Source organism: Chelonus insularis, unplaced genomic scaffold, assembly GCF_013357705.1.
Source record: "Chelonus insularis isolate UGA/USDA-ARS -01 unplaced genomic scaffold, ASM1335770v1 contig_42_pilon, whole genome shotgun sequence".
Lineage (NCBI taxonomy): Eukaryota > Metazoa > Arthropoda > Insecta > Hymenoptera > Braconidae > Chelonus > Chelonus insularis.
This window is the reverse complement of record NW_023276578.1, coordinates 358848-386091: the sequence shown is the minus strand read 5'-3', so window position 1 is coordinate 386091 and position 27244 is coordinate 358848. Positions and strand designations below refer to the sequence as shown.

General features: G+C 29.4%; 2 protein-coding genes across 9 annotated transcripts in view; one reads left to right on the top strand and one right to left on the bottom strand.

The window, feature by feature from the left end:
* The window catches only part of LOC118069697 (hemicentin-2-like), a 176535-nt gene that overhangs the window by 87529 nt on the left and 61762 nt on the right, over positions 1 to 27244 (top strand). Inside the window, exon 1 of one of the 8 annotated variants that reach the window (XM_035087988.1) lies at positions 21653 to 21763. The exons of the other annotated variants lie outside the window; for them this stretch is intronic. Coding sequence (XP_034943879.1) covers positions 21754 to 21763 — 10 coding nt within the window. The 5' untranslated portion in view covers positions 21653 to 21753. Of the gene's footprint in view, positions 1 to 21652; positions 21764 to 27244 lie in introns of those variants that run through there. 8 annotated transcript variants of the gene reach the window in all.
* Positions 19688 to 21751, bottom strand: LOC118069694 (uncharacterized). Its single transcript, XM_035087977.1, has 2 exons — positions 20407 to 21751; positions 19688 to 20335 (listed from the first exon to the last, which is right to left on the bottom strand). Exon 1 carries the CDS (start codon positions 21654 to 21656, stop codon positions 20409 to 20411), a length of 1248 nt encoding a protein of 415 aa, XP_034943868.1. The 5' UTR covers positions 21657 to 21751; the 3' UTR covers positions 19688 to 20335; positions 20407 to 20408.

Sequence of the window (27244 nt, the reverse complement as noted above, 5' to 3'; positions counted from 1 at the left end):
AATTTTTTACAAATTTTTAAATAAGAGAGAAATGAAGCTGGAGATAGAGAGTGTTTCATAAAATGTTTCGTAAATTAATTAGAGATTTTTTTATTTAATGAAGTTGATGCTGCAAAATATTTAATGTTGTGTAAGAAATGAAATTATTTCATAGACTGAGGTCATATTATTGACAACAATTCTCCTTAGAGTCTAATCTCGCAACGTATATCTGAATTATCTTGCTAAACTTACGAACAATCGATTGTATACAAATTGCAACTGAGATTATCTAGAACTCTATCTTAATTGTGAGTAAGATTTGGCTATACCCCTTCTATGAATTTGCTCGTTCCACTTCCTTCAAGCAATGCAGGTCACGTATTGTCCTTGATATGTTGGTAAATGTACAAAGTTTATATCGGAATTTTTTTTGGTGCATGTTTATTGGTTTACTAATTAATTATATAAAAGTTTGACAAGTTAAATTTAATAAATATCAATCTACTTCTACTATATTCAATTAAATAACTTTGAATAAAATTGAAAAACTTCATTTTAAAAATAATTATCGAGTTATTTTAGGTATTAAGTATTTAATTGAACTTCAATATCCCAGCGATTTAAATTTATCAAAGCAATTAAATTTGGTTTGTAATGGATTATTATTATATTTTTCTTTCTATTCAATAGTAAATACGTCATCTCTTGTGATTTTTGATGAGTTAATAATGAATAATTTTTAAAATAGTGAATAAAACGTGTTATTATCATAAACTTTAAAATCCATATTGTCATTTATTTTTGTGCAATAGACAATTCTTTTAAAACTACTTGCAATGTCGTTTCATCTTCAATATTTCCTTTCTAAAAAAAAGAAAAGAATAGCAAAAAACTTCCAATAAAACATAAAAATTGTTAAAATTATTTATCATGTATTAAGATCGAATGTAGCATTTTTTAAACTTTTTAAAATAAAGATACAATTATTTAAATTGACCACTACTCAAAGAAATTTGAGCATTTGCTCTATTTCTGATAAGCACTGCTATATATCGTTGTTCATCATTATCACAGCAAATTCATTACAAAATAAAAAAAGTACATAGTGGCCTTGACATTTACTAACCACACGATGCTATTTCTTGTTACAAGTTTACACTGCATATCCGAGAAAATGAAAGTGTTTAATAACAATACTTTCAAAGTGTTTAATAATAAAATATCCAAGTGTTTAAAATATTGAACACCACAAATAAATTATAGAATTTTGGTAAACAGCAAGAACTATTTAGAATTCATCTACAAAACTGCTATTGTTTGTTTATGATGTTTAACATTGTAAACACTTCAAGGTTTAAACAGTAATTTTTCTAGTATATAAAATTCATTTATTGTGCTCCATTCAGACCAGACTCGCGAAAAACTGACCATCTTAACCACTCCCCATTCCGCCCTTGGAAAACATCCCTTCCCATACCCCGATTCAGATCCTAACTTTTTCTTTCTCATTCTTTCATTTCATTCTTTCACACTCACATGTCTGCAATATCTACTTTTTCTGTATTTTTACTGGATTACCTATAGGAATACAAATTTCAAATAAACTCAGAGTCTCATAGTAGAAAATTTTTTATATTCTTAAGCTTCGACTTACTTTATGACGAATAGAAAAATTATAAAAAACTTTTATTGTTCGCAAATCGATGAATTTTTTAATAGCATATGAGTATGAATAGAGGAGAGATAGATAATCCAGCTTCATTCTCATTCCTTTTGTGTTGATATAGAAATCTATATGAACCGACAGGTGCTTTGAATGACGTCACGTAAACTGTACTAAGCAGCATCTCTGGTTTCCATCTTCCCTCACCAATTACTAAGTGCATGTAAAGTGCCAAGATTTACCCTCACAATTAATTGAGAGAGTGTCTGTAAGCATATATTCAATTAAAATAATAAATTCATAAAAAATATTACAATAAATATTTATTTTAAAAATATTTCATGATGAATAAATAACACAATTAATGATTTCATTTTAAAATGTCAAAGCAGATATTATTATGAGTTTATATTCATTCTCTCTTTATTGATAATAAATTTCTTTGAGTTAGTAATAATTATTAACAATTTCGATTATTATTATTATGGATTCATAACAAATCCATGCGAATTAAAATATTCCAAATAAAATGCATTTAATATTCTTTCATAATCATTTTTTATACACTTTATTAAGGTATGTTAAATTTTATAATTTGTTTATAAGAACGTAATATTAAACACACTTTATGTGAGTTATTTAAACACTCTCTGGAAACTTCGTATTATTAGTGTATTAAAAACACTTAATGACTTTATTAAAATAATGAAGATAAATATTCTACGTCAGTTAATGGAAATTAGTTGATAGTTAATAAATCGACAGTTGAATGATCAACACTAAATCATGACAGATTACTAGAGCCATAAACGAGATGTGGTTTGGTGTAAATTATGGTATGGTACAGGTACAGATTATCTTACCGCTTATAGCAATTACAACACTGGAATCAAGCTTCTTTGTTGAAACTATCTAGATTCACTGCACAAGATTAATTTCTACAGTCATTTATCAAAGTGTTCTTGTTTTATAAACAATTGAAGCGGAAATTTTTAGTTTCTTTTTTCGCGTAAAACTTGACTTTCTTTCAATTTCAGTGCAGAAAATGTTTCAACAGTTATAGATTTTAAAGGATGTGATAAAAAAAAATTAGATCAGAGAAAACTTGAGAAGTTTGTTAAAAGTCATTTTCTTTAACATTATCAGCACAACTATATTGATAATATATTTCATCATTGCAACTTGACCTGACTGTGTTGTTTGTAGTAAGACACTACGAAATGGAGTTTTACTAAAGGCTTTGTTCCTTGATTTTTGAAAAAAACAACTTTGAAGATCAGCATGCATAAAGAGACTTTGATGAGTACAAAGCTGGACTTACTTCTGGTTCAATACTGGACCAATGTAGCCAACTTCAATCTAATGGTCAATTACTACTCAAGCAATGTGTATTGAAGCTTTTCCCTTGAATTCCACTTCACTTATGTCTTTCTACGCCATGAAATAATCATGTTATTAAATTTAATTATTGTTCAAAAATATAATATATTAGTTAACTGTTTTTTTTCACCCTCGATTTACGGTTCATTTGAATAGAAAACCAATGAAAGTCCAATAAAGAATTTACTACCCAAATTACAGAAGAGAAGGTAGGATTATGGATCACTTTTTGTTTTTAAGTTAATTTCAATATATTGAGGGGTTATCTGATTGAAGACGTAGCTTGCTCGCAAAATAAACGAATGGACCATAATCCTACCTTCTCTTCTATTAAAGCCTAATAAAAATTTTTACTCAGGCATATTTAAAGAGTATTCTACAAATACTCTAATAGAAACAAAGTCGAGTCAGTTCTTAGCTTTCCTAATAGTAAGGCACCACGGGTCCATCTCTGATCCAACACCTTGCCAGTCTAAATCAATAATGACCCAAGGTTGGACCATAAATAAGTTAGTCTTGATTTCTGTCAGGCTTAACATTGGATCAAAACTACACTGAGAAAAAAATTTACTTCGTACAGAAAATATTTCATTCGATCATTAACATCGAAATTTCAATAGTCTTCGAAATTATGAATATTTAATTGAAATCATTTTATTTACTCAAATGAATGAAATGTCATTTGTTTTCATTCTTGTCGTAACCTTGAAAATTTGTTTTCAAACTTGTCGCAACATTGAAACAAAAGACAAAATGTGTTTTTGATAACACTACTATTAGTCCGAATAAAATATTATCTTGAGAATATTCCAAGTATCTTTTATTGATTGAATAAAAAATTCTTTCATTTAACGAAATTTTTTTCTCAATGTAGTTTCATTATGACAATTTTATTGGGTCTAGAATGGTCCAGAAGTGAATCAATCTTTGTTCCTACCAGGGTAATAAAAATTGTTCTACATGATGAAGAAGTTCAAAAATGCTTAACTACCTACAATTTCAATTGGAAGAATGCTATTAAAACAAACAAGTATATCAGGTTGGTAATAAGACTATTTGTAATGTATTTATCTTTGGCAATTTTTTCTTAATGGCTGTTCAGTAGTTTTAGTTGTTTGGCGACACGGGGGTAAAATTAAGCGATGAACTATATAATACAGTTGACCCTGTAGAGACCTCGCGTGCAAAAGCCATAACTAAGCACACGTATATTCCCCGGGAAAGTAAAGCGGACGCCGCCCCGAGGTTCATAAATGGCTCTTGTACATATAGGCGGTCGTTATACATGTATTACTTCGCCCCAACACCTCAAAATGTTCCCATCGGAAACCATATCACTATTACGAACCAGTAGAGGCTAAATATGCGTGTTACGCTTCAGTTGAACGAAATTTCCGAACAAAATCCACTTCAGGTAATTATTAATTGATGTTTTACCACAACCGATGTCTGTATAACCTATTGATGATTATAAATATGTTCAAATTAAATACTAAACTGCTGCTAATACATTAATGCACGGATAAACGTAGTGTGGACATAGCGAGTTTTATTTTTGTCACATCAGATATACTTATGAGCGAGAGCAATTTATTTCAGTAATTTACAAAGAGATTTAAAAATAGTTATCAACTCTATCACTGAATAATCAAGTAGAAATGTCATGTTTTCAGTTCAATCAACAAATATTCATCAACCATTGATTTATAGAATAATTTTAATCACTCAAATAAATTAAATAAAAATTAATTGAAAATATGAAGAAAATACTTTTTTATTTATAATCCTGAATAAAGGTAGGAAAAAATAACCAAAGAGGAATATTAATAATTTTTAATGCATTTATAGATTGAAAAATTAATAATAAAAATAGAAAAAGTGTTTTTTTAGGATTATTTTAATAAATTAGTAAATTTTCTTAAATGTTCCACTTTATTCTTTCTCTCCTTAGAGATAAAAAAAAGGATTAAAGTTAATTTTTCAAATTCATTAATAAAATGCATGGAGCTTTTCTGAAAAGAAATGATAGTACAAAAAGAATGATTTAATCTCAAATGCAAGACGTTTTTCGTTTTTTGTGTCTTCTTACATGCTGTCTTACTCTAAATAAAATTTTTTTTTTTAATATAAACAATAAATTTTTACATAAATGTAAAAATTTTTCTTTTATTCAATTTCTGTTCATATTTTCAGTGATGTTAATGCAAAACTCATTTATGCAAAATATCTGAAACAAAAAATTATGTTTCAATAATTAGAAAAATTTAATTAAAAATTTGATTTTTTTTTCTTTCACTGTTCATTTCATTCAAAAGAGAAATTTTTTCATGTAAATGAAAAGATGTCACTTTTCAAAGCACTCTTATAAATTTTTTCATTAAAAAATGGATCAACATTATTATTATTTGTTCATTTGTTTATAGTAGAACTTTGTCTTTAGAACGAAGGGAAGAATAAAGTTTGGGCATACAAAATATTGCAATGTATCCGATTTAATTATTCATAAATAGGGAAAGCAACTGGAAAACTTGTAGAAAATTTGAATAATATTCTACTATGAACTAATTAACTTATAACATCAATTTACAGTATCAAAGATACTCTTTTTCTTTGTACTGCTCAGTATACAATGAACATTGTACTCGAAGTTGAAAATTAAATCTACTGGCGATTTTATGTATTTTTTAATAAAATCATTTATGAAATTAAAAAGATTCTTTTCTAATCGTTAAAGAATATCTTTTTCTTATTAATAAACATCCATTATCAAACTGAATCACACTAAGCTAACCTTTTTCTAGTAATTTGCTCTTCCGGCCTTAAAAAGTCTTTCTTTTTATTACTCTTACAAAAAAAAATAATAACCACTCTTCGTTTCTCTTAAACGGATAAATTCTATTTAAAAGAGGTCTAGTACAGTTTAATGTGTAATTAAACGTCCATGACACTCGTTTTTCCTCACTAACAGTGGAGATAAAGGAGTGGTTCCGCAGGGAAAGGCTGCACAATCATGCGTGTCTACATAATTGTGGAGTATCTACAGGATTGCTTCGCGTGTAGCTTGAAGCCGAAGCAAAAGTACTATTCCATGATTTAAATCTACGATGGTTTAATTCCCATACTCAACAATTATACGTTCGTTCCCTCGTAAACCAGCTTCGATCCTTAATAGCTTTTTTAATAGATTGATACGTGATAGCGCAAGATTAATTAATTTTTAATGAAATGAAACCATGCTGATTCATCTAAACATGCACAAAAAGTTGAGTGTAGATACGTATGTGATTTAATTACGAATTTTGATAAAGTAGGCATTTTTTTTTGGTAACACTGTGATTTATATACACGAAAAGATAAGTGAATATAATAGTTTTTGCGACAGACATTGTGATTTAATTACAGTTATTTCATTTTAAAATGAAATTTAACATATGAAGGTACTATCTGCTATGAAGAGATTTATTCACTCTATTATTTACAATTCTGTAAGTAAGTAGAATCATGTAAAATGGTTTGGAATCTACATTTGATGTTACACAGAGTGTTATTAAATATTTTCAATACTTGAATGACTTTCAAAATATGTTACTAAATTTCACGAATCATTTTAGTCGATGATGTTAGCACAAATATTGTTTTTATTGAATCGATTATTAGTTTTGTGATGATTCTCATGTATTATAGTGATTAATATAAAATTTATGCAATTTAAATGTTAACAAAATCATTGAAATATTGAGATTAATCTATATAGAATATTTTTGATGGATCCAATAACTCATTCATAATACTAAAACCCACATATTTTCCCATTTTAAATTATTTCGTTCTGTTCAGCATTTAAACCTGATGCTTTTGTAAACAATTTCATTTATGTTATGTTATCTTTGATCATTTTGTATTGTTTTATTTGATAAATACCGAATAATGCTTTTTTCTTGTAGAGGGAAATATTTTTGTTTCTTTTACATAATACCATGTATCATTAAATATATTCCGAATAAATTTTATTCAGATTGATTAATTATTTAGAAAATTATTAACAATAAAAAATCACAATATTTTTAGAAGTCATAAAAAAAGTATTATTTATTTTCAAAAAGCGGAAAAAATTGATCTATTTATCAAACGCTGAAAAACAGTTTTGTTATTTTCGCTAGTATTTTTTTAAACAAAATAATCAATAAGTTGAACATGTGCACACTCTATTACGATTAGCTAACATGAATTCGATACCTATGAAAAAGTTTAAGTAGATATTTATTTTAAATAGATTTTCATTTTATTAGATGAAAAAAAGTTATTTATGATACACTACTGTTGTTGTCATGTTTGCAGAAAGAGTACTTGTAGTTACACTAAGGTGCATTGACGTGTAGAAACATCAGCGCCAATTACACGAAGTGGCCAGAAAATACGACTATAGACTCAAAAGTCTATTTTTTAATTAGTTTCGAAAAAATATTGGCTAATTGTAAGCTCTTAATTAACAAATCAGTTACGAATTAACTTATTAGTCACAAATAGAAATAAAAGTGTTACAAACATTTATAAACAATTGACCGGAGTGAAAATAAAAAATTGAAATTTTGTCAAATTCATGTTGGCTAATCGTAAGAGGATATTGAACACTGAGGCATTATTTTATTTGTCAATAGCATCAATGTATTGGTAGAAAAATTTATAGGCGAGAAAATAGGCTTCAAAATAATGTAGAAATCAATGATTATTGATTACTTTATTTTACGATACTATTGGTATTCCATCTGTTTTATAGGGTAGCAGATGTAGCATCGTAAAAACAATCGTGCAGAAATCAAACTACAAGTCAGCAATATACAATTTCTGTGCCTTTTCAGTATTTTTCACATCTCTACGAACCACGTGAAACGTTAATGGTCAATTAAAAAAAATTGATAACGAAATTGAACATTACAGAGAACTGACGATCGTGTTCGATCGATTTACTTTTTATCGTTACCATTGACATTACGAAAGACGTGCCATCATTTTAAAAAGCCATTTTAAAAACTGCACTAGACATGGAAAATTTTCACAAGGAAAAAAACTCTTATATACATTATCGTATAACAGCAGTTTAAATATTTACTTAATTCAGTAATCTGAGTATTAAACGGAAGGAAGAAGGAATTTATACTATCGAATTACTCTCGTGATTTTTTATAATCTATTTTCCTAGGTAAGTAGTATGTGGCCACGGAGCGACACAGTTCATGCGCACCCGACATTCGGTTAACCCCAGTACTTAGCCACGAGGTCACACGATTTGATCGTCAGATCGGCTCGTGGCCAACGACGAAATTAGAAAGCTGGATAATTGCAAGGCTATTTGCACGCTAACAGTATAACCAGCCGAATAGTTTATATTGATGCCAACAGGATGTTCACACTTATTTTTTCATCAGTTGGTCTTTTTTCCCCCAATTTCTTTGCCTTTTTTCCTTCGACCGTTAACTTCGTTTTCTCATAGTCATTCTCAATAGTACAAAAAAAAGTTTTATTGATGTTCTGAATCAATTCAATGAAAATAAAGATCTTACCACTTCAAAGTCCAACTCAAATTTCAAATTCAAATTGCTCCATATATTGGTCAAACTTATAACACGGTCTCTAGTATTACGAAATTAAAACTTGCTATGAACTATTTCAACTTATTAATTAACCAACACGTATAGTTTAAAGTTTCGATATGAAGTCAACATTTTTAAACTTGGTCTGATGTTGGACCAGAAATGATTCAATCTTGCTTCCTACTATGATATGAGACTTAAAACTAACAGCTTGTTAATTATTTCCTCTAAATGAAAACAATGTTTAACTTTTACTGCAAATTTCAAAGTGTCTTAAAATGATGTCACCCATTTGATTAACATTGTTATCACTTTTAATACACTTAGAAGTGTTTAATGTACCATACATTTTTTATGTGCACTCCAAGGAGAGAATTCATTTACTTAATATAAGTAAAAAAGAATTACAAGTGAACATTTCTAAGTAAAAATATTTCTATGTAACTGTAATTTCTGAGTTTTTTTCAGTAAATTTGATACATACGATGTGTCTCAGTAAAATAAATACTTACGATAATCCAGAATTTACTGTTAAACAGAAATAGTTGTACTCTTATTATTTAAAAAGTGCACTTGTCGTTTTTTACTTACGGTGAATGCAAAAACTCTCTTAGTGTACATATTTTGATACATTTATTTAAATTTTCTTTATATAAACAAAAATATTCCAAAATTTTTCTTCTACATTTTTTTAAGTGTCGAGTTTTTTTTTTAAAATTCGTCTCAAGTACGGAGGAAGTTATTTATAATTCATTCACACTCTTGATTATAAAAATATCGGTAACATCATCACAAAAAGAGGAAGGAAGAGATAACGATGATATACGAATTTTTCTAAAATGCGTCGAAAATTGAATCACGTCAGTTTGACATTTCATACTCACTCATCCTCTTCAGCACGTGATGGACGTATCACTAGGAACGAGTTTGTTTTTGTAGGATTGTTGATAATACACCGTGGAACATGGGTATAAAAAATATAGGTACGAATGATGTGTGAGAAACAAATAAAATATATACCTTGCAATATATTCATGAAATGGATTAAAATACTGGAAATTGTAAAAATCTGATATGAATCAATTCAGTCATCATTTTTTTTTTGTTTATTCTGATACAAAATAAAAGCAGTAATTTCTAAAGTAAATCATTCAAACTGAGTTTACACATAAATTTACAAAGCTATGGCACGAGTATATGATCTTTTATCTTTTATTTGTATTATTAATCTTTTAAATAAATATTTATACATATTTTGACACATCTTTTTATTAAATATTTACACGAAACAATGGTTTTATTCGCCAATGCAAAAAATATTTATTTTAACCGACATATCCGGACTATTTTGAAGAAAAAATGGTGAAAACAATTGTGTATTTTTTTTTTGTTGCAAATTCAATTGAATTAGACTGACAACATAATGTTTAACTTCATGGGTGACTTGATTAAAAACAATCAAATTGATAGAAAAATATTTGGACACGAAAAAGACATGTTGAAAAAGTTACTACTAAACTATTGAGGCATAAAACTTGATTTTAATTAAAAGCCTTTATCAGTGATACTTTTGATAAAGAAAATAAGACCAACGAGTTAAAAGCAGTTTTTTTTTCTCAAAAGGTATATTCTATTTTTGTTATTTTACTATGTTTGTCAAAACATCTCGCAAGTGTAAATTTGAGATGAAGCTTCTAATAAAACTTTTATTTTGTTATATAAACTATTTCTAAAGTATTTTGTATGAAACACTTAACTTGAAAATTCTGCAAACTACTTATTCAATATTTCTAAGAACTCGATGTCGGTGGTGTTACTATAAGCATGTATTGACGTAGAAAAATAAAAATTATCACCAATCGATCTAATAACCAACAGGAATTTGTATGCAAACTTAACAAACATGATGCATTTATGACTGCATCTTGTTGCCACTTTTTTAAAAGGAAGCAAAGATCAGATAAAGTAGTACAGTCATTCTAATAAATTTTTTACATTCTTTCATGAAAGTGTATTTTGGAAAGGATACTCATAAATCATTACTAGAAGAAATTGATTATGAATAAAGACAAAATGAAAGTCAAAAAGTCGTGATATAGTTACAATCCTGAAGATCTATATCATCAACTTTCTATGATATAAATCCATAGAAAATTATTATGATAACATTCTCATACTAGAAAATAGTAAGACATGAAAATCTGCAACATAAGATAGCTAATATGAATTCTAAACTGTTATTTTTTATTGAAAAATTAGATAAATTAAAATAAACTTTATGTTTTTGTTATTGAAGTTTTTCTGGAGTAAAAAAAAAACTTTCTGACCAAATTTTGCAAAATTCTTATCTTTCGGTTGGTAAAAAACAGTAGAATACTTTTGCAATTTTAACATTGAAATGCTTCAAGGTAGACCCAAATCATTGATGCACATGGTGACTGCATTGGAGATTGAAGTTTTCAGACTGTTGAATAAAAAATGACATTAAAAGCTATTCTTGGTGCTTTACTATTTTCTTGACAACTTTATTTATCTCCTTTATACTATCTTTTATCAAAGAACTTTTGTTCTATCTCTGCATCATAAACTAGCTTAAAAAAGTAGCCTTATATAACTTAAGATACCCAAAAATGTGAATCAATGTAAAAATTTAGATTTCCAAGTCCCTTGATGACTTCCAAATTAGATGATGAAAAAAGAATTCACCATTTTCGATGAAACTCAAGCTAGTTCAGTCTCTCTGCCTGTTATGGTAGTGAAACACTGTTGCCCGTATTGACCACTTTACATAGACCAAGCTTTTGCAACAAAAGTGGTTGCGTGGTTATAAGCACTTGATAGAAAAATGAATATCAAGTTTAAAACGATGATTGGCGGTAAAAGCGTATATTATAGGCTGAAAGTTAGACAGACATAGTCACCTGTCAGTTTACTTTATGCTTGACGTGATCGTTGAATCTCTAATTACCTAGCTGCCGGCTGGAAAATCGTTGAACTGAGTGTTTGAAGTACCTCGAATGTGTAGCTGTATCTTGCTTGTAAAGCTGCGTAGTTATTAACGATATCAAAGTGACAAAAACATAAAAATGCCCATTCGAAATCGAACATGCTGGTGATGCAGAAAATCTTTTACTCTCCACACATTTTGTATATTTTACCTTTTGACAACTCTATGAACATGCGAGAACACGACTGAAATTGCTCTGTTGTTCGTTGGTTCACGTTTTACATAATTCACAGTTTACCAATGTGACGACCTATTCGCTGTTAACTACTTTGTTCTCAATAAAATAAAGATAACTATTTTCAAGTGATAAAAAAAAATCATTTTGTTATTTATATAAATACAAGGAAACTCTTCCAAGTGAAATAATTATCGGTCTAGAGGATAAATGATTCATAAAATAAAATTGTTTTCTCGTGTTGGTATTCATTTGAAGTATAACAAACCATTACCTTGGTGTCTGAGATAATGAAATATTGTTTTGAATCTAATTAACTATTGTGGTAATAAATTTCAGTTTGTTTAGCTGTCACAAGTTAACACCTGATAGACAAAATAACGTTTAGAAATACGACTTTTGATAATAACAATCAAACTAAAATTAACTACACCGAGAAACTTATTAATCATGCCAGAAACATGTAAACTGATGGCATTGTGTGGCAAGTAATCACATAGACTTATGTCTCAACATATCACTGGGATGAATATGGCAACTTGCACAGGTTTATGTCAAGTGCATGTAGGTACTTCAAACTCCCAGTTTCGCGGTGGTGAATGAGCTTAACTTCATGAGTGATACAGATTTAGATTTCTTTAGCATAAATACTAATATACTATCAAGTGTTTCGGTTTGTTGAAAAATACCATCAAAAGATTAAATGTACATAATTCTTTTTTTTTATTTGGCAATAATTAATTTAACTTTTAAAAAGGCAGAAATTGATGACTGAGCAAATCTTGAAAGCTTTCTAGGTTTTGAATAATACGACATAATTTGTTCATTAGCTTTGGAAATCTATTTTTACCTCCAACTGTCAACTACAATATTTTAAAATAATTAGAGTTTTGCCATAAAAAAAAATCCTCGGATTTTTTCCAACTTCTAAAATCTCTCGGAGGCCGGAAATTTTTTGCTGCCATCAAGCTTCTCATAAGCGTTAATGGGTTAATTGAATATGTAGCAAAAAGCAATCAAAGTATTTTCAACGCCGATGAAAATTTTTTCTCTTGCAGAAACAAAAAAAAATGTCTTTAACGAGATAAAAAAAAATTCTAGAATCTAACAAATAATTTTGTAATCATTAATGCCAGTAAATTTATTTGCATAAAATTGTTAATCATAAGAATCATTAAAACTTCAAGTTTATTTATATTTTATTGTTATCACACAACGAGTTATAAATTTTTCGCAATAACCTGGCTAAAAATTATTATTTGAAAATCATCTAGCTGACATTGTTTATTATTATAAACCGAGTAACAAGCAAAAATAGAAACGTATCCTCGAAATTTACGACTGGTTTAAGTGTAAAATAAATCTGTGGCATGGAATGCATTTGCCATTGCACTTTTGTTTGTCAGATTTGAGCCACGAGTCGCGTGCAGTGCAAGCTTTTTTGCACTTCCTTTTCATTCTTTTTTCCTTTCCAACTTGCAAAGCATTCGCGTATTGCGTGTACACTCTTACCTAGTAGTGGAACGAATCGCTGCACTTGTAAAAGAAACATATATCGCACGAAGGTTTACTCACGCGATCACATGGACAAACGGACCACAAATGAAAAGAAATAAACCAGAAACAATTTTCAACCATTTTCCAGTATCTTCCGCTTGATAGAATCCAGTTTTCAATTGATTTATAAATTTCTTCTATATTTTTTGTATATAAGAAAAAAGAAATTAACGTCATTTTCTGATCAGTACTAAAGAAAAAGAATTGGCAAAAGAGATTAAAACTCAATATAATATCATATGATCCTTTTTTTCCATTTTTTACTCATCAGGTTTTCACGTAGAAACTTTCGTAAGAAGTGTAATATGAAGACTGATGATATCGATTCACAAGACGACCAAGCGCGACTGTGATCTGTAGAGATTACTCTCTTGGATAGATTAAGGAAATGATATGACATCTGTCATTCTTACTTTAATCTTCTTTCACGTAATAGATTTTAAAAATGAAAAATTTCCATTCATTTTGTGTATTCCATTTAAAATTTGACAACGTAATTGTCCTATTAGTTTTTGAGGAATTTCTTTTAATGATTCTCGTAAATAAACTGATAGGTAACTTTTTTGTAATTATATAAAATTGTTTATATAGATTAAATTTATTTCTTTTGTCTTTCTCAATTAAAAGTTTGGGTAGAGTTCCGATTAGGAAGTGTCTCCACTTTCACCAATTTTAAACACATATAGATGACTCCACAACTAGCTCACGACGATTCTCAGCGAAATAATATATTTTATCTCATGAGTCAATCAATATATATTTGGTGATGTCCCCCAGTCGGAACTACATTTGAAAAGTTTAATAAAAAAAATTTTTAAATAATTTTTATTTGTTTATTTATTTCAAAGCTTCATATTTACGTAGTATTATAACATTGTACCATATTTAATTATTTGTAAACAATAAAAGCAGCTGAATAATCTGCAGGAAATTTAAATTTTTAGTTTTTCATAACTTATAACATCAACCTAATTAAATCACTAGTTTTGATAAAATTTATAATATCAACAATTATCTATTTATTTTTATTGCTTAATATATGAATAAGCATTGTATTCAAAATTGGAAACTAAAATCACCAGCTACTGTAGATGCTTTTCACTCAAAAGGTGGTAAAATGTTTTACACTGGTCTTAACAACCTGGACAGATTTTCCTTGAGTTGATTCTTAAGTTACTAAGCGGTTTGCTAGTTTCAACAGGGTGATTACTCTTTTGTCAGCTAGTAGGATTCTAGCTTTGATATGAAAGGCCGCATCTTCATTCAGAGCCTTTTAAAAATAGCGTTGACAAGCATTTTTAGATTCACCTACAGAAAGGTCGTTTTTCTTCAAGGATTTCTCACAGCTTTTCAAGATCTTATTACAATAATTGTTACGGTGCACGTCTGAATGAAAATTCTATATTGCTGTGTATGGTGATTTTATTGGATCAGTAAAAGCAAATTTACTAAATGTTTATAATAATATTCAACTACAATTATAATTTCTGAATGATTTTTTTAAATCTTTTGTTCTATTCAAACAATTGTGACGTTTGGTAAATTAATTATTTAACTAATTAATTGTTTTATATTATTTTATAATGATTGTACATTTATCTTAACTTATAAAATACTCTGAAGGGTCAATGGAAGAAGACATATTTTATCTACTGTATGATCGAAGTAACATGATTGAAATACAAAATACAACTCTCGTCTATCAAGGGATTGAGCTAGCAAGAAAAAACAGGTGGATTGGTTAAAAATAAATAATACCCATTGAAGTCAAGAAATTCTCATTATACAAGTTGAATAATATCTAATGTTATATTGCATTGTAATATTGAATATTTTTAACAAAGATATGATATTTAAATTAACTGACATTTTTCTCAATACTTACAGAATACAGCCTTTCAAAATCCGCTATTTTTTCACTGTTTGAAGAATAAAACTTCTCAATTTCAACAAGGATTTATGAGTGTATCTATTGAATGGAATTATTGTTTTCCTCTAATGAAGTAAACGAGTAAAAATAATTCTATTGATGAAACTTGTACAAATAACCATGCGATGGAAAATGAATAATTATAAATGAAATTAATTCAATATGACATCTATGTCATCGAATATTCTGGTAGTATTTTTCACATGATTTGACGACCCAGCCTCGAACTAAATTATTTCGATATCCCATTCCCAACGTGTATAATGATAGCAACTCCCCACCAATAGCATGCATGTTTAATGCCACAGAATAATTAATCGATACGCATGGTCAGTATATTATCATACACCACAATTACCATACAGCTGACGATCACGCACTTAAAATCTGATTAATTTATCTTGTTAATCGCATTGATGTTCTACCCTAATATGTTGTAAGCATTATTTTGTAAATTCTAATAGCAAGTTACCAATATAATTTTAAAAATTATGCATATACATGGAGATGTAAACGAAAAGAATTGAATTCTTGATAGAACTTTCTTTAATGTCCTAGAAAATATCAGGAACTTGCAACGATAGCATGTTATCAATTGACGTCACTTTCAATATAACTTGGATTAAATTTTATTGAAAAAGATATTCAACATTTTTTCTTTATTTATGTGCTAACAGACTTACATTATTATTGCTATTGTTCAATATTCTTTATCAATAACAACAGTTCCATTTATTCCACTGAAAGTTTCTATACTATTTTTCAGTATCAGGAAGTATTAAATAAATTAAGTCTCCAAGGAAATCGACAAAATTTAATGATGTCCAGAAGATAAATATTGATAATATTAATAAATGAAGCACAAGTTGTTGAAAAAAAATAATTATTACAAATCTGACATTCTCAGAAGATCCTAAAGCATTTAATTATTTAAATAAGTCAAGTAACATACGAAAAATATATAGGAAATTTTACACCACGTCAACATGATGGTAATGTTGATATCTCCAGCCAAGGTGTCAAGAGATATGATATTTGATTCTCACGTGATGGTTTAAAATTTAAAAATTGTATAAATACTGAAGAAAAGTAGCACGAAAGAGAAAAAAATAGTGATATCAGTTTAAACCCGATGAAAATGCAAATTTTACATTCAAATACAATTGGAATTGTCGACAGAGTATGACTATGGAATCGAATATAAAGCTGATGGTGCGATCAGTGACACGTGCTACAGCTGTATCAGATGTTTCGCATTCTCGCAGCAATAGCGAGCGTGAGAGAAGCTTTGATTGATAACCTTTTCCTAATAATAACAAACACTCGCGTGAATAAGAAATATATAAAATACTTGAACGTGATCTCCAAGACAACACTCTGGTAGTAAACAAGTTAAATATTCAGACAAGAAAGAGAGTTTAGACAAGTTCGATACATCTTTTCAGTTGGCTGAATACTGAAATTTACGAATAAATTGACCATACATGAAGCAAGTATGTGGATGGTTGTTTATTCTCGAAATTAAATTGAATTGCCCCATAACTTGCCGGTCTATTAGCCCAGGGGACCGAGGCTAGTTTGCTCGTAAATCTCCGGAGTATCGGATGGGGTGGTTGGTACAGGGTGGCGCCGTGGCTCGCCAGTGTATGAACTAGAAGAGGAGAAGAGTGCTTTCGATTTCCCCGACAATGCGTCCGGAAGCTTCCAGGAAATACATGGGCGTGGTGTCGAGATAAATGTATTCTTGAATTTGCATACTTACCTCTTTGGTCATTGACCATGACCTGGGACAATAACTGCCTGTCGTCAACCGCAAACTACACAGAATATCTTATCAGCATGTCAATTTTATATGCTCAATAAATTTCATATGTACTGCATTTTAAGCACTTTTCTATTATCATGTAAATTATTCAAGAAACCTATTTTTATTTATTCTGACGCTTTTTAGAGTGGCTTATTGAAAGTGATTATGTCGGTAAAAAGTTCTATTGTGCTGTAGAAGAGAGTATGGAAAGAATGATATTTTATTTGATAGTAGTATTTATAGCGGATTATATTAATTGGAATCTCAACTTCGATAACATGATTGAGTGAACTGAACTGTTCAGCTGAAGTTAACATGAAGTTTTTAGAGATAATTGCTCGATTAAATGATTAGAAAGCATTATTAAGTATTTATAAAACAACAATTTCAGAATTCAATTCAAAAAATGAACCTTCAAGAATAAAAAAGTAAGAATAAATTTTCTCATAGTATTCTCTAATATTCCTATAGTCTAATGGACTATAGTGACTCTATGGTGATTGGAATTTTTTAAGGTCCTGGGGAATTTCTTTTTTTTTCATAAGAGCAGAAAATTATCAAAACTGACCCAGATACCATGTTAGGAATGTCAAAGATTTCAAAGAACTACTACCAGAATGTAAGTTATATGAGGTTTATACAGAGTTTTTATCTAGTTTTTGATCAAGATTTTATATTAAATACCGTTATATAACTTCTTTTGAAGCTTGATATGGTCTTGATGATAGTCTAGTGTGTTCTAACATTTCAGCTTGAGTGAGAAGAATAATTTATGATAATATTCATCACCTCCTTCATCATCAAAAGCTGTAAAAAATCTATAGAAAACAGATTACACCACCGTAACTGTAGGTATCGTATCTCTCCTAATCCTCCAACATCTCCAAGGAGTATTGGCTCAAGTCAATTAAGTCAGCTTAGCTAAGGTAATCCAGTTGTATGTGGTAGTGAGGCCGAAATATCTCATTGAATCTTTCCTTTACTACTTCTATTGGAAAAGGATTCGAGAAAAAAAAAGCCAAGGGTCAATGGATACAAATGCGTATCCTCATCATCTCCAAGTCTATCAGCATTGGCTCTAATCTTTTAGCTATTACTTGAAAGAGTCATTACTTCAGTGAAATCTTCTTGATGCAAATAACCTATGATATTCAACAGGCTTCATAGAATCTGCTCATAATTGGATTACATTTATTTCTAATCAGTTCGTTTGATTTATCAGAAAGATCTTAGCAAGGATTTCACTCACGTTTTAATTTTTGGAGGTAAGCTTGGTTTCAGGGATTTTATTAACAATTTCGTGGTGCATTTATAAGATGTATCTTTTGAAAGAAAAGATAAGCTTGAAAAAATTTTTATCCAACGAGTGGGGCTTGTAAATTTTATTTTCTGTTAATTTTTTGTAATCAGAGTAATAAGAATTACTGGAAATCGATGAAATAAGTTTTTGATTAGTATTCGAGTACCTTTAAATTTATTATTCCTTTTATTGACAACTTGAAATACTGTAGGTATCCATTACTTCAACTTCCATCTATCGAATGGAACATTTTTTGACATACTTTTGGCTAATTCGGTTATAAAATGTTGAAAAAAATTTTGAAATTAGAACTGTTTCATCCCAACTTTGACATTTCATAAGAAATAAAATTTTTTTTAATGATTTGACAAGTTTAATAGTAAAATAATAATTATATTTCTAACAAAATTTTTAAATGAAGAAACTAGAGTAATCAATCAATTGGTTGAAGCCAATAAATTTTAAAGAATATTTTTCTTGAATGAAAAAATTGTCATCAATTGGAATGAGAAAAATGATTTAGCACCTAAATAATTACCTGAATGAAGCAAAATATGCAATGAGTTTTATATAATATCGAATAAGTTAAATTTTAGCAATTTAAAAGTTAACTGAATAATGGAGAGTACTATTTGATTTTTAAATGTAAATTTTTTAACGAATTTTTGAAATAAAAACTGGGAAAATATATGGAAACTAGGAAGTTTATCTTTGAGGCAAAGTAATCCTTATTTGAAAGGCAGATCTGCGCTAGTGCGATGAAAGAATAATTTCACGCGTAAGCTCTTCTTTTACAGTACTATTCCACCCTCCGTTTTCATAGCTTTATGCATGCATACACAGAATAATACATCTATATATTTTTTGTATGTACATTCAACAGCATTATATCTACTTCAATTCACTTCAGATGCGTCCTTTGGCTAAAATTTGTGTTATTTTTCCTACTGTATTTTTTGCTATTCACACTCTTTCCCACATGTTCACTCATTTAATACTTTTCTAAACTTTCCAGGGTTTTTGATTCTCCAATAAAACAATATTGAATTATTTTCCAGTTCATTCGGGGAAAGAAATCAATTTTTTTGATTGGAAATATTCACTTTAGATGATAATAATTTAATTCAGAAAATAAAAGAAAATCAAAAATCAACAAAAATATCATTATTTGATTTTTTTTATTAATATTTTTAATTATATTATAAATAATTAACCTATTATCTTTATCACCATAGTGTATAAAATATAATTAATAAATGTCAGAAAGTCTAATAATTGAAATAACGAAAATTCTGTTTTTGTTCTACGATTTTTCTTTCGTTGGTATAATTTAATTCCAAAGTATGTGTCTAATTCCTGTTAACTTTACACCACCACAGAAACTTGACTTAGAATATGAAAGCGACTGTTTATAAAGTATCTTACAAGAGTAATTAGTAAAGACAAACTAATGAAACTAGTATTAATACATAACTCTGTTTACTGAAGACAAAGTCAACTACTTAAAACATTACAACAGTTAGAAATCTTCTGAAGTATTACATCATCACTGTCATTTCTCTCGATCTTATGCAACATCACGTTTTTAAATTTCCGTCAACACTTCCGTGCACTGGTCGTTAGGTAACAACTATACGTTGTCACGTTCACTATTCATTCTCTTGTTCTACGTGGTCTATTGGACATAGACCTTCTGTCACTGTTCATCGACATGACATGAACTTTTCTATATAATCTATCAACTTTTTTTGCAAAACTGACATCAACTAAATTCGTTTCTTACTTTTGACTGGTCTAAATATCTTCTAAACTATCATGTCAAAAAAAATGTCACCTCATGTAATGAATACACATTTTTATAAATCTTTCTTTCTCCTGTTCTCGTTTCCAAATCTCATCAGATCACCAGATCAAAATATTATTCATCCGTCTTCAACCTATTTCTAAAAACATATAAATCAATAAGAAAAATTTTTTTCTTAGTTTAGAACCAACGAATCATGTAAAAGCTTACCTTTAGTTGTTTAAAATATGATCTAGACATCCCTGATTCCATAAATCCTCAAGTATATCAGCTAGTTCTTGAGAAAAAGCATCACCACCAAGTGTTCGTGTTTTATTTGCCCAGAGTTCAATATCCCACTCAGCTAGATCATCTTGAGTAACAGCAGACATACCTCGAACAATTGGTAAAAAAAATTCTGCTATAACAAATCCAAACAATGCTCTCTGCTTATAATCATCTAGAAGTTTGGAGTAAGAATATTTCTCCAAGTCCTTGATTCCATGCTCTTGGAGATAATTAATTAAAGCATCATGATAAGCAGTGAATATTTCATTAAACCTTTCATTTCTATCTGTCCTAGAAACGTTCAAGTATAAAAAAGTTGATGTGTCTATAGCAGGTGATGAATATCTCAACATAGCAAAGTCAATCAACATACTGCTAATGCCAGTCTCAGTTTTTCTGAAGAAGACATTATTCCTCGTGAAATCTCCATGACATAACACAGCTAGTGGTTCAATTGGTCTGATAGCATCAACTTGAACATTTGTGAATGCATCACTCAAATGTTTCTCCATAATATCAATGAAATGTGGATCATAATTATGCTTTCGCATCCACTCAACTGGTCTTGTTGCAATAAGGTTAACAAATTGGTTGAATTTATCACCTGGAATGTATCGACTTTCTTGAATGTTATCAACTACATCGAAGAACTCCTTGGGCTTACGTGTTTTCATTACATAACCCATTCCGTGGAATCTACCGATTGCCTGCATTGCAGAAATCGTATATTCGAATGGAATATCATAACTCTTCGGGCAAATTTCATAACCACGATATCCAATATTCTCCATCACAATTATTGAGTTACTCTGATCTTTTTTATTTTCAATTGTCAATAAACATCTCGGAAAATCCTCACTGCCTCCGGCTATTGTCTCGAAAAAAAGTATTTCGTTATGAAAAAGTGCATCAGTGTGCATTACATCAGCCAAGGCGTCATTAAAAGCAGGCTTTTTTATGACTAAATGAAACGTATGATTTTTTTCATCAGTCTTGTCACTTACGTTATTAGTTTCACTGTATTTTATGTCCAAGAACCACACACTAGATAGAAAATGACAGTTTTCCGGTAGAGTTAGTTTATAAGTGAAATTTTGACAAGGAATATTTAAATTATCAGCAATTTTTTTCAATGCTTTATCTTTTAACCAAGTATTTATTTCTTGTTGAGCACCTAGTTGTGAAGTATCCATGATCGATCGTATATGTTAATTAACAATCCAACGTCAAGACTTCTTTATCGATTAAAAGTTGATGCAGTACTGACTGATTCACATTTAATGATACTTCATGCAACTGAGTAAATTGTTACAATCTTTTGGGTTTTTTTTTAATCATAACAATTCTTGGCATTAATTATCATTTTCATATCATTATTTACTACATCCACATTATCTCTTCAATAAATACAGTGTTTTCTTTCATAATTAGTTTTGATAAGTCACGTAACACAATTTGCAAATCAAGAAATAAACTTAACGAATCAATGATGAACTACTTAATTATTATTACAAGCTTAATTATTTTTTTATTTACAATATTGAGGTAATAAGAATATTTTTATTTTCGAGTCATAATTTATATCATTTTTCAAGTTATCATAAAAACTACTTGTAAGTTTAAATTACAGTTTTCGCAGAATTGTCTCCTTCTCTTTCACTGTTCTCCTACCACTCAGTAGGAAATTAACTCAATTGGCCTTGCTCTGTAATATCAAGTAGAAAAAGGAAGGAATAGGTACGATATGCTGTGTACGTGAATAAAACGTTCAAGTTGAAAGCAAAAAAGTGAAACAAACTTCAACTCTGGCAACGTTTTAGGATGATTTCATCTTGAGATAGATAGTCAAGAGGTTGTAGTGAATGAGAGCTGTACCTATATAAATACAGATGAATTTTTTTGTTATAAAAGTAGTATTATTATGGGGATCAATTTATCAAGAGTCATCATGTTATGTATTTCTTGCTATCTAGAATTCAAGGGAATTCGATTGTAAGATATGAATCGAAAATTTTTATATTTGAATGACATTTTATGAACCGCAAAAGGGTTCAATACTCCACCATAAACGAGGAATGTTGATGGTGGTTTTATATGCGCTATCTATACTCACGGTTTTCATTTCTCGCTCAACATTTACCGCAGCTTTTTTCCTTTTTCTTCCTTTCGTTATGACTTTATATATATTTTTTTCCTTTTTTCTTGCTGCTTCTATTCCCTTTCCGGTTTCTCCGCCTCTAGAGGCTCCTATCCGTTGGCAAATATACAAGCGCGAATTTATCGAGCTTCTCTAAACGGTTTAATCCAATTTTCCTGCAAATTGGCGGCGACAGTTTTTACCTAGCTTTCTCTATCCTCCAACTACCAAAGCGTCACGTCCAATGACTTTTACTTAGTATTTTTATTTCCCTTATTTTTCAAACTTACAGCAATACGATCTACTTTATAAGACTTTCTGAATTGCCAACTGTCAATGTGAAATTGAAATTCTTATCGAAATTTGTGTTTTGCAAATCAGTACGCAAGATTAAAAGTGTCTCTGATAGCAATAAATATTCCTTCTTTATCGTTAAATTGATAACCTTGTTTCTCTTTTAGCCATGTCATTTTTTTTAATAAACTCTAATGTTTGCAGTTATAAAGTATTCTTTGCTCGTTGACCCGCATGTAATAACGCGGTGTAAGACGTCAAGGAAAACTCGTCAAGATTTAGTGAGCAAATATCGTTGTAGAAAATTGAAATTCCTCTCTCCCTTGACAAACAGTACTCAACACGAGCCGCTTATCTTCTTTCCTCTTTTCTTCCCTACTCTATATTCTTACTAAAAGTCGATTTTAAGTCTTGTCGTACTACTGTTAAGTCTCAGCTACGCGCAAATATTATTGAGGAAAATTGAAAATCAGTAACAGAATTTCTAACTAATCTTTTCACCACTACATTTTATCGACTTAAAATTAAACGAATATTAAATCATTTCTGCCTTCAACTGGTAATAAAATTTTATTGAATTCAGATTCTACAAAAAAAAACTGAAACTTTTTTTTTATTGTTTAAATACCAGATCGCAAATCATAGCTAGTAGATTATCTTTTATTTTTTTCAAGCCTGCGGCTATAAAATCAGTTACACGAAAAAATGTTTGGATAACTTCATTATTAAATTGTTCTATCGATTATTAAGTTTCTCAAATAAATTAACTGAATGGCACAAATATTTCCAATAACTGGTAATTTTTTTTAATGTTTTTTTTCGGTGTTTTATGTATGTTAATGAATTTAAACGATTTTTTGTTTAAAGTAAATTTAATTTGTAAGCATCAATCAAATTAATCTTACATGAAATGATAAATTTATATCGTTCTTATCCTTAGAGTGAATTGAAATAAAATCAGATAATTTTTTGATTAAAATTATCATCGTAATTATTATGATTGCAACAGACAATCGTTAATTTGATAAAAAAATCTGAATTATATTGCTTTATTTTAATATTCAGAACAAAATCAGACTAATATTAGATGAAAGAAAAGACTCATCACCCGGATCAAAAAATTAGTTCTCCGAAGGTTTCTTGAATGTTCCCCTCGTTGGACTACGTGAAACTTTTGGAAAATGAAATTGTTTTTTTTAATTTTTACATAATGAAATTAGTAAAATAATGACATATTGGCGAAAAACTGTAAGACACGAAAATGAGCATAACTTCTATGCTAATGATGCTAAGGGGTTGATCGAGGGCTCATATAAAAGATCTTGACGAAAGGAAAATAGTCGATGTAGTGAAAATTATATTTGGCGCATAATTCATGCAAAAATTTAAGCAAGTTCCCGTTTTACCCATTTTAAGAGTGAAATAATTGATTTTTCGTATGTTTGACCAGATTCCGTATTTCTACGCATTGAGACGAAGAGAATGAGTCCTCGATCATCAAAATCGGACAACTTTGATTTTTCGACCCCAAAAAATGGCAAGTGGTTTCCTTTTTTTAGGCCAAAAAATAAAAGTTCTCCGATTTTCAAGTTTGACCACTCATTCTCTTCGTCTTGATGTGTAGAAATACGGAATCGGGGCACAGCCCGGGAAAATTCAGTTTAACACCCTCAAATAGGGGTAAAACTGGATACAAACTACTAATCATCATCCCCCTGACTTCGAACCCTTATAGCTCATGAACACATGGTCCAAAACCTGATTTTAGGGACGTTTTGAAAACCTCAAAATCCAAACTAAACACTCATATCCACAAAAAATGTCTAAAAAGTTTCTTTCGACCTTAAAATCGCTAAAATATAAAAAAAATCACATTCTTGTGGGAAGTTGCCAATTATTTTAGCAATTTTGAGGGTGAAATAAATTTTTTAAACGTTCTTTATGGATATGTATCTTTAGCTTAGATTCTAAAGTTTCCAAATACTCCTCAAAAATTATCATTAGATGACTCGTATGAGAGTTATAGAGGTCCAAACTCAAGTAGAGGTAAAAAAATTACTTATTCTTCGACTTTGAATCTTCATAACTCGTCGAGAAATTAATAAACGATTATTTTTGAAAAAATCATTTTCAAGAACGTTAAAAAATTTATTCCGCCCTTAAAATTGCCAAAATAATTGGCAACTTCCCAAAAGACTACTTGTACTAAACAGCACAAATTTATTGACTCAGGATTTTTAACGATCTGTCTAGATGAATAAATAAACACTTTGATCTGTTTATCGTAAAGAGCTTTAATAGAATTTAACAAAGTCAACACAAAATATACATATTTGTTTCACACACCTAAAGTATTGAGACTGTTGAAATTTACTTTGAGTAGTTTAACAACAATACAGATAGTTAGGCATTTCATACTAGAGATGTGCATACAGCTTCACACAATACAAACTACGAAAAGTTACAACTTGCACTTCAATCTACTGCTGTCTGTAATACAGCATACCAATGATGCTTAACAGTTACCTGGTTCGTGTTTAATTTCCAGTAGTTTCATATTATATTAGTAATAATCTATGAGGTAATGTAAATCTCTGAATGATTATTAAATTAACAATGAAGCTCATTTTCCAAAAGGATACCGTTTCAGCCAATAGGATATCGATTATCCCAAATGGATGATCAAGTATCCATTACTATCCTAATTTCATGTACATATTCGAATATCCTGGTTTTAGAATGACTCCTTTTAGTTTCATTGTAAAAAAATTTTAATTATTTCTTCTAATAATGTTTTTATTTTAAAAATTTTCTAATACTATTTCAGGTAATTGTCTGGAAGTGGGACTTTACTCCAACTTATTTGAAAGAAGTCCTTAGTATATCCCAAAGCTGGACAAACTTTGACTTTTCCAGAGTAGAAATAGAGAGATACTTATGCAAAGATTTAACGAAGCTCGAAGTCTCTTTCACTTACCTTTCTGGTAACCATAGATCCACTTAGAAAGTATTTGGAGCAGCAAGAGCCAAGCTTTGTCCAGCACTATTCTACCTTGACACTATTGTGAAGGAATTAAGTGGCACTAATTTAATATATTATTAAAGATTCATTATATACCTTGAAATTTTCAGTAAAATTTCATTATATCATTTGTTTCAAGTTTTTAAATTAAATTTTTTCATCAAATGGCCCAAAAAAAATATCATCCATCAACTCTTTTACCTTCATCCTCTAAAAAATAAAAACGAGATTTCTCCTCTCACTATTTGTAATGATTTTCTGTCTCATTACAAATTAGTTTCATCAAAATATTAATAATAATACATGAAATAATTTGTATTTATAATACAACTACCTTTTTCGGATAATAATAATGATCTGATGTACGTTAATTAACAAATGGAATCGATGAGTCTATTTGTATCATAATTAATATTTAATTCACTGCCTGATCATGAATTTTAATCATGATCTAAAAGCTCTGATTATGAATATTTTATGTTTAAAACACAAAATCTACAACAGCGAATTTCTATAAATTCTCGAGCTTCTCTTAACAGCACACAATGTATTACTTCTTTTCATTTAAGCTCAATCGACAAAGGGATTAGATCGAAGATAAAAATCGAAGTCGACTGTGATGAATGGTAAATGTGTAGAAAAAGTGGAAATTAATCCGCTTCGGTTTGGAATAAAATGTATTTTGTAGTAAATCTCCAGTAGGTATTTTGCTCTAAAGAAATATGATGCCCTAGTCTAGTCGATTTATCGACAAAAGCTTGGTGAATAGAATGGAATACTCACTGATACAGCTTTTAAGCTTGTTCTGGTGACCTCTGTATTATGATATTTATATGTATGTTCTAACTTTAACAAATATGTACGTCCATTTATGTTTGCATACATAAAACATAGCCCTTCCTATATGATGATGATGATGATGATGATAAAGATTATTTCCCAGCCAGGGGCATGTTCTTCTAGTCTTTGTTGTTTTGTTTCCTTTCATCAAGAAATTCAAGAATACCTTATTCACAATTTACTTTTCTTAAAGTATACAATATTCAATGCAAAGTCTATTCTCTTTAGTTTTAAAAAAGTTTCCAAGTCTGCTAAGAATTAATTCGTTCATTTTTTACCTTGACTTTTAGTCTCCTAACTGTTATTCTTAATTAATTACTCAATGACATTAATTAACACTAGAAGAGTCTTGTAGAAACTCATTTCTAATTGATAAGATGGAGCAACTTTGTTTTTTATACATTACAACGAGTAATGTCCAAGTTGAGATATTTGCTAGAGATACTTTGAAAAGATTTGCTGGAAACATCAGCAAGTCGAGCGTTATC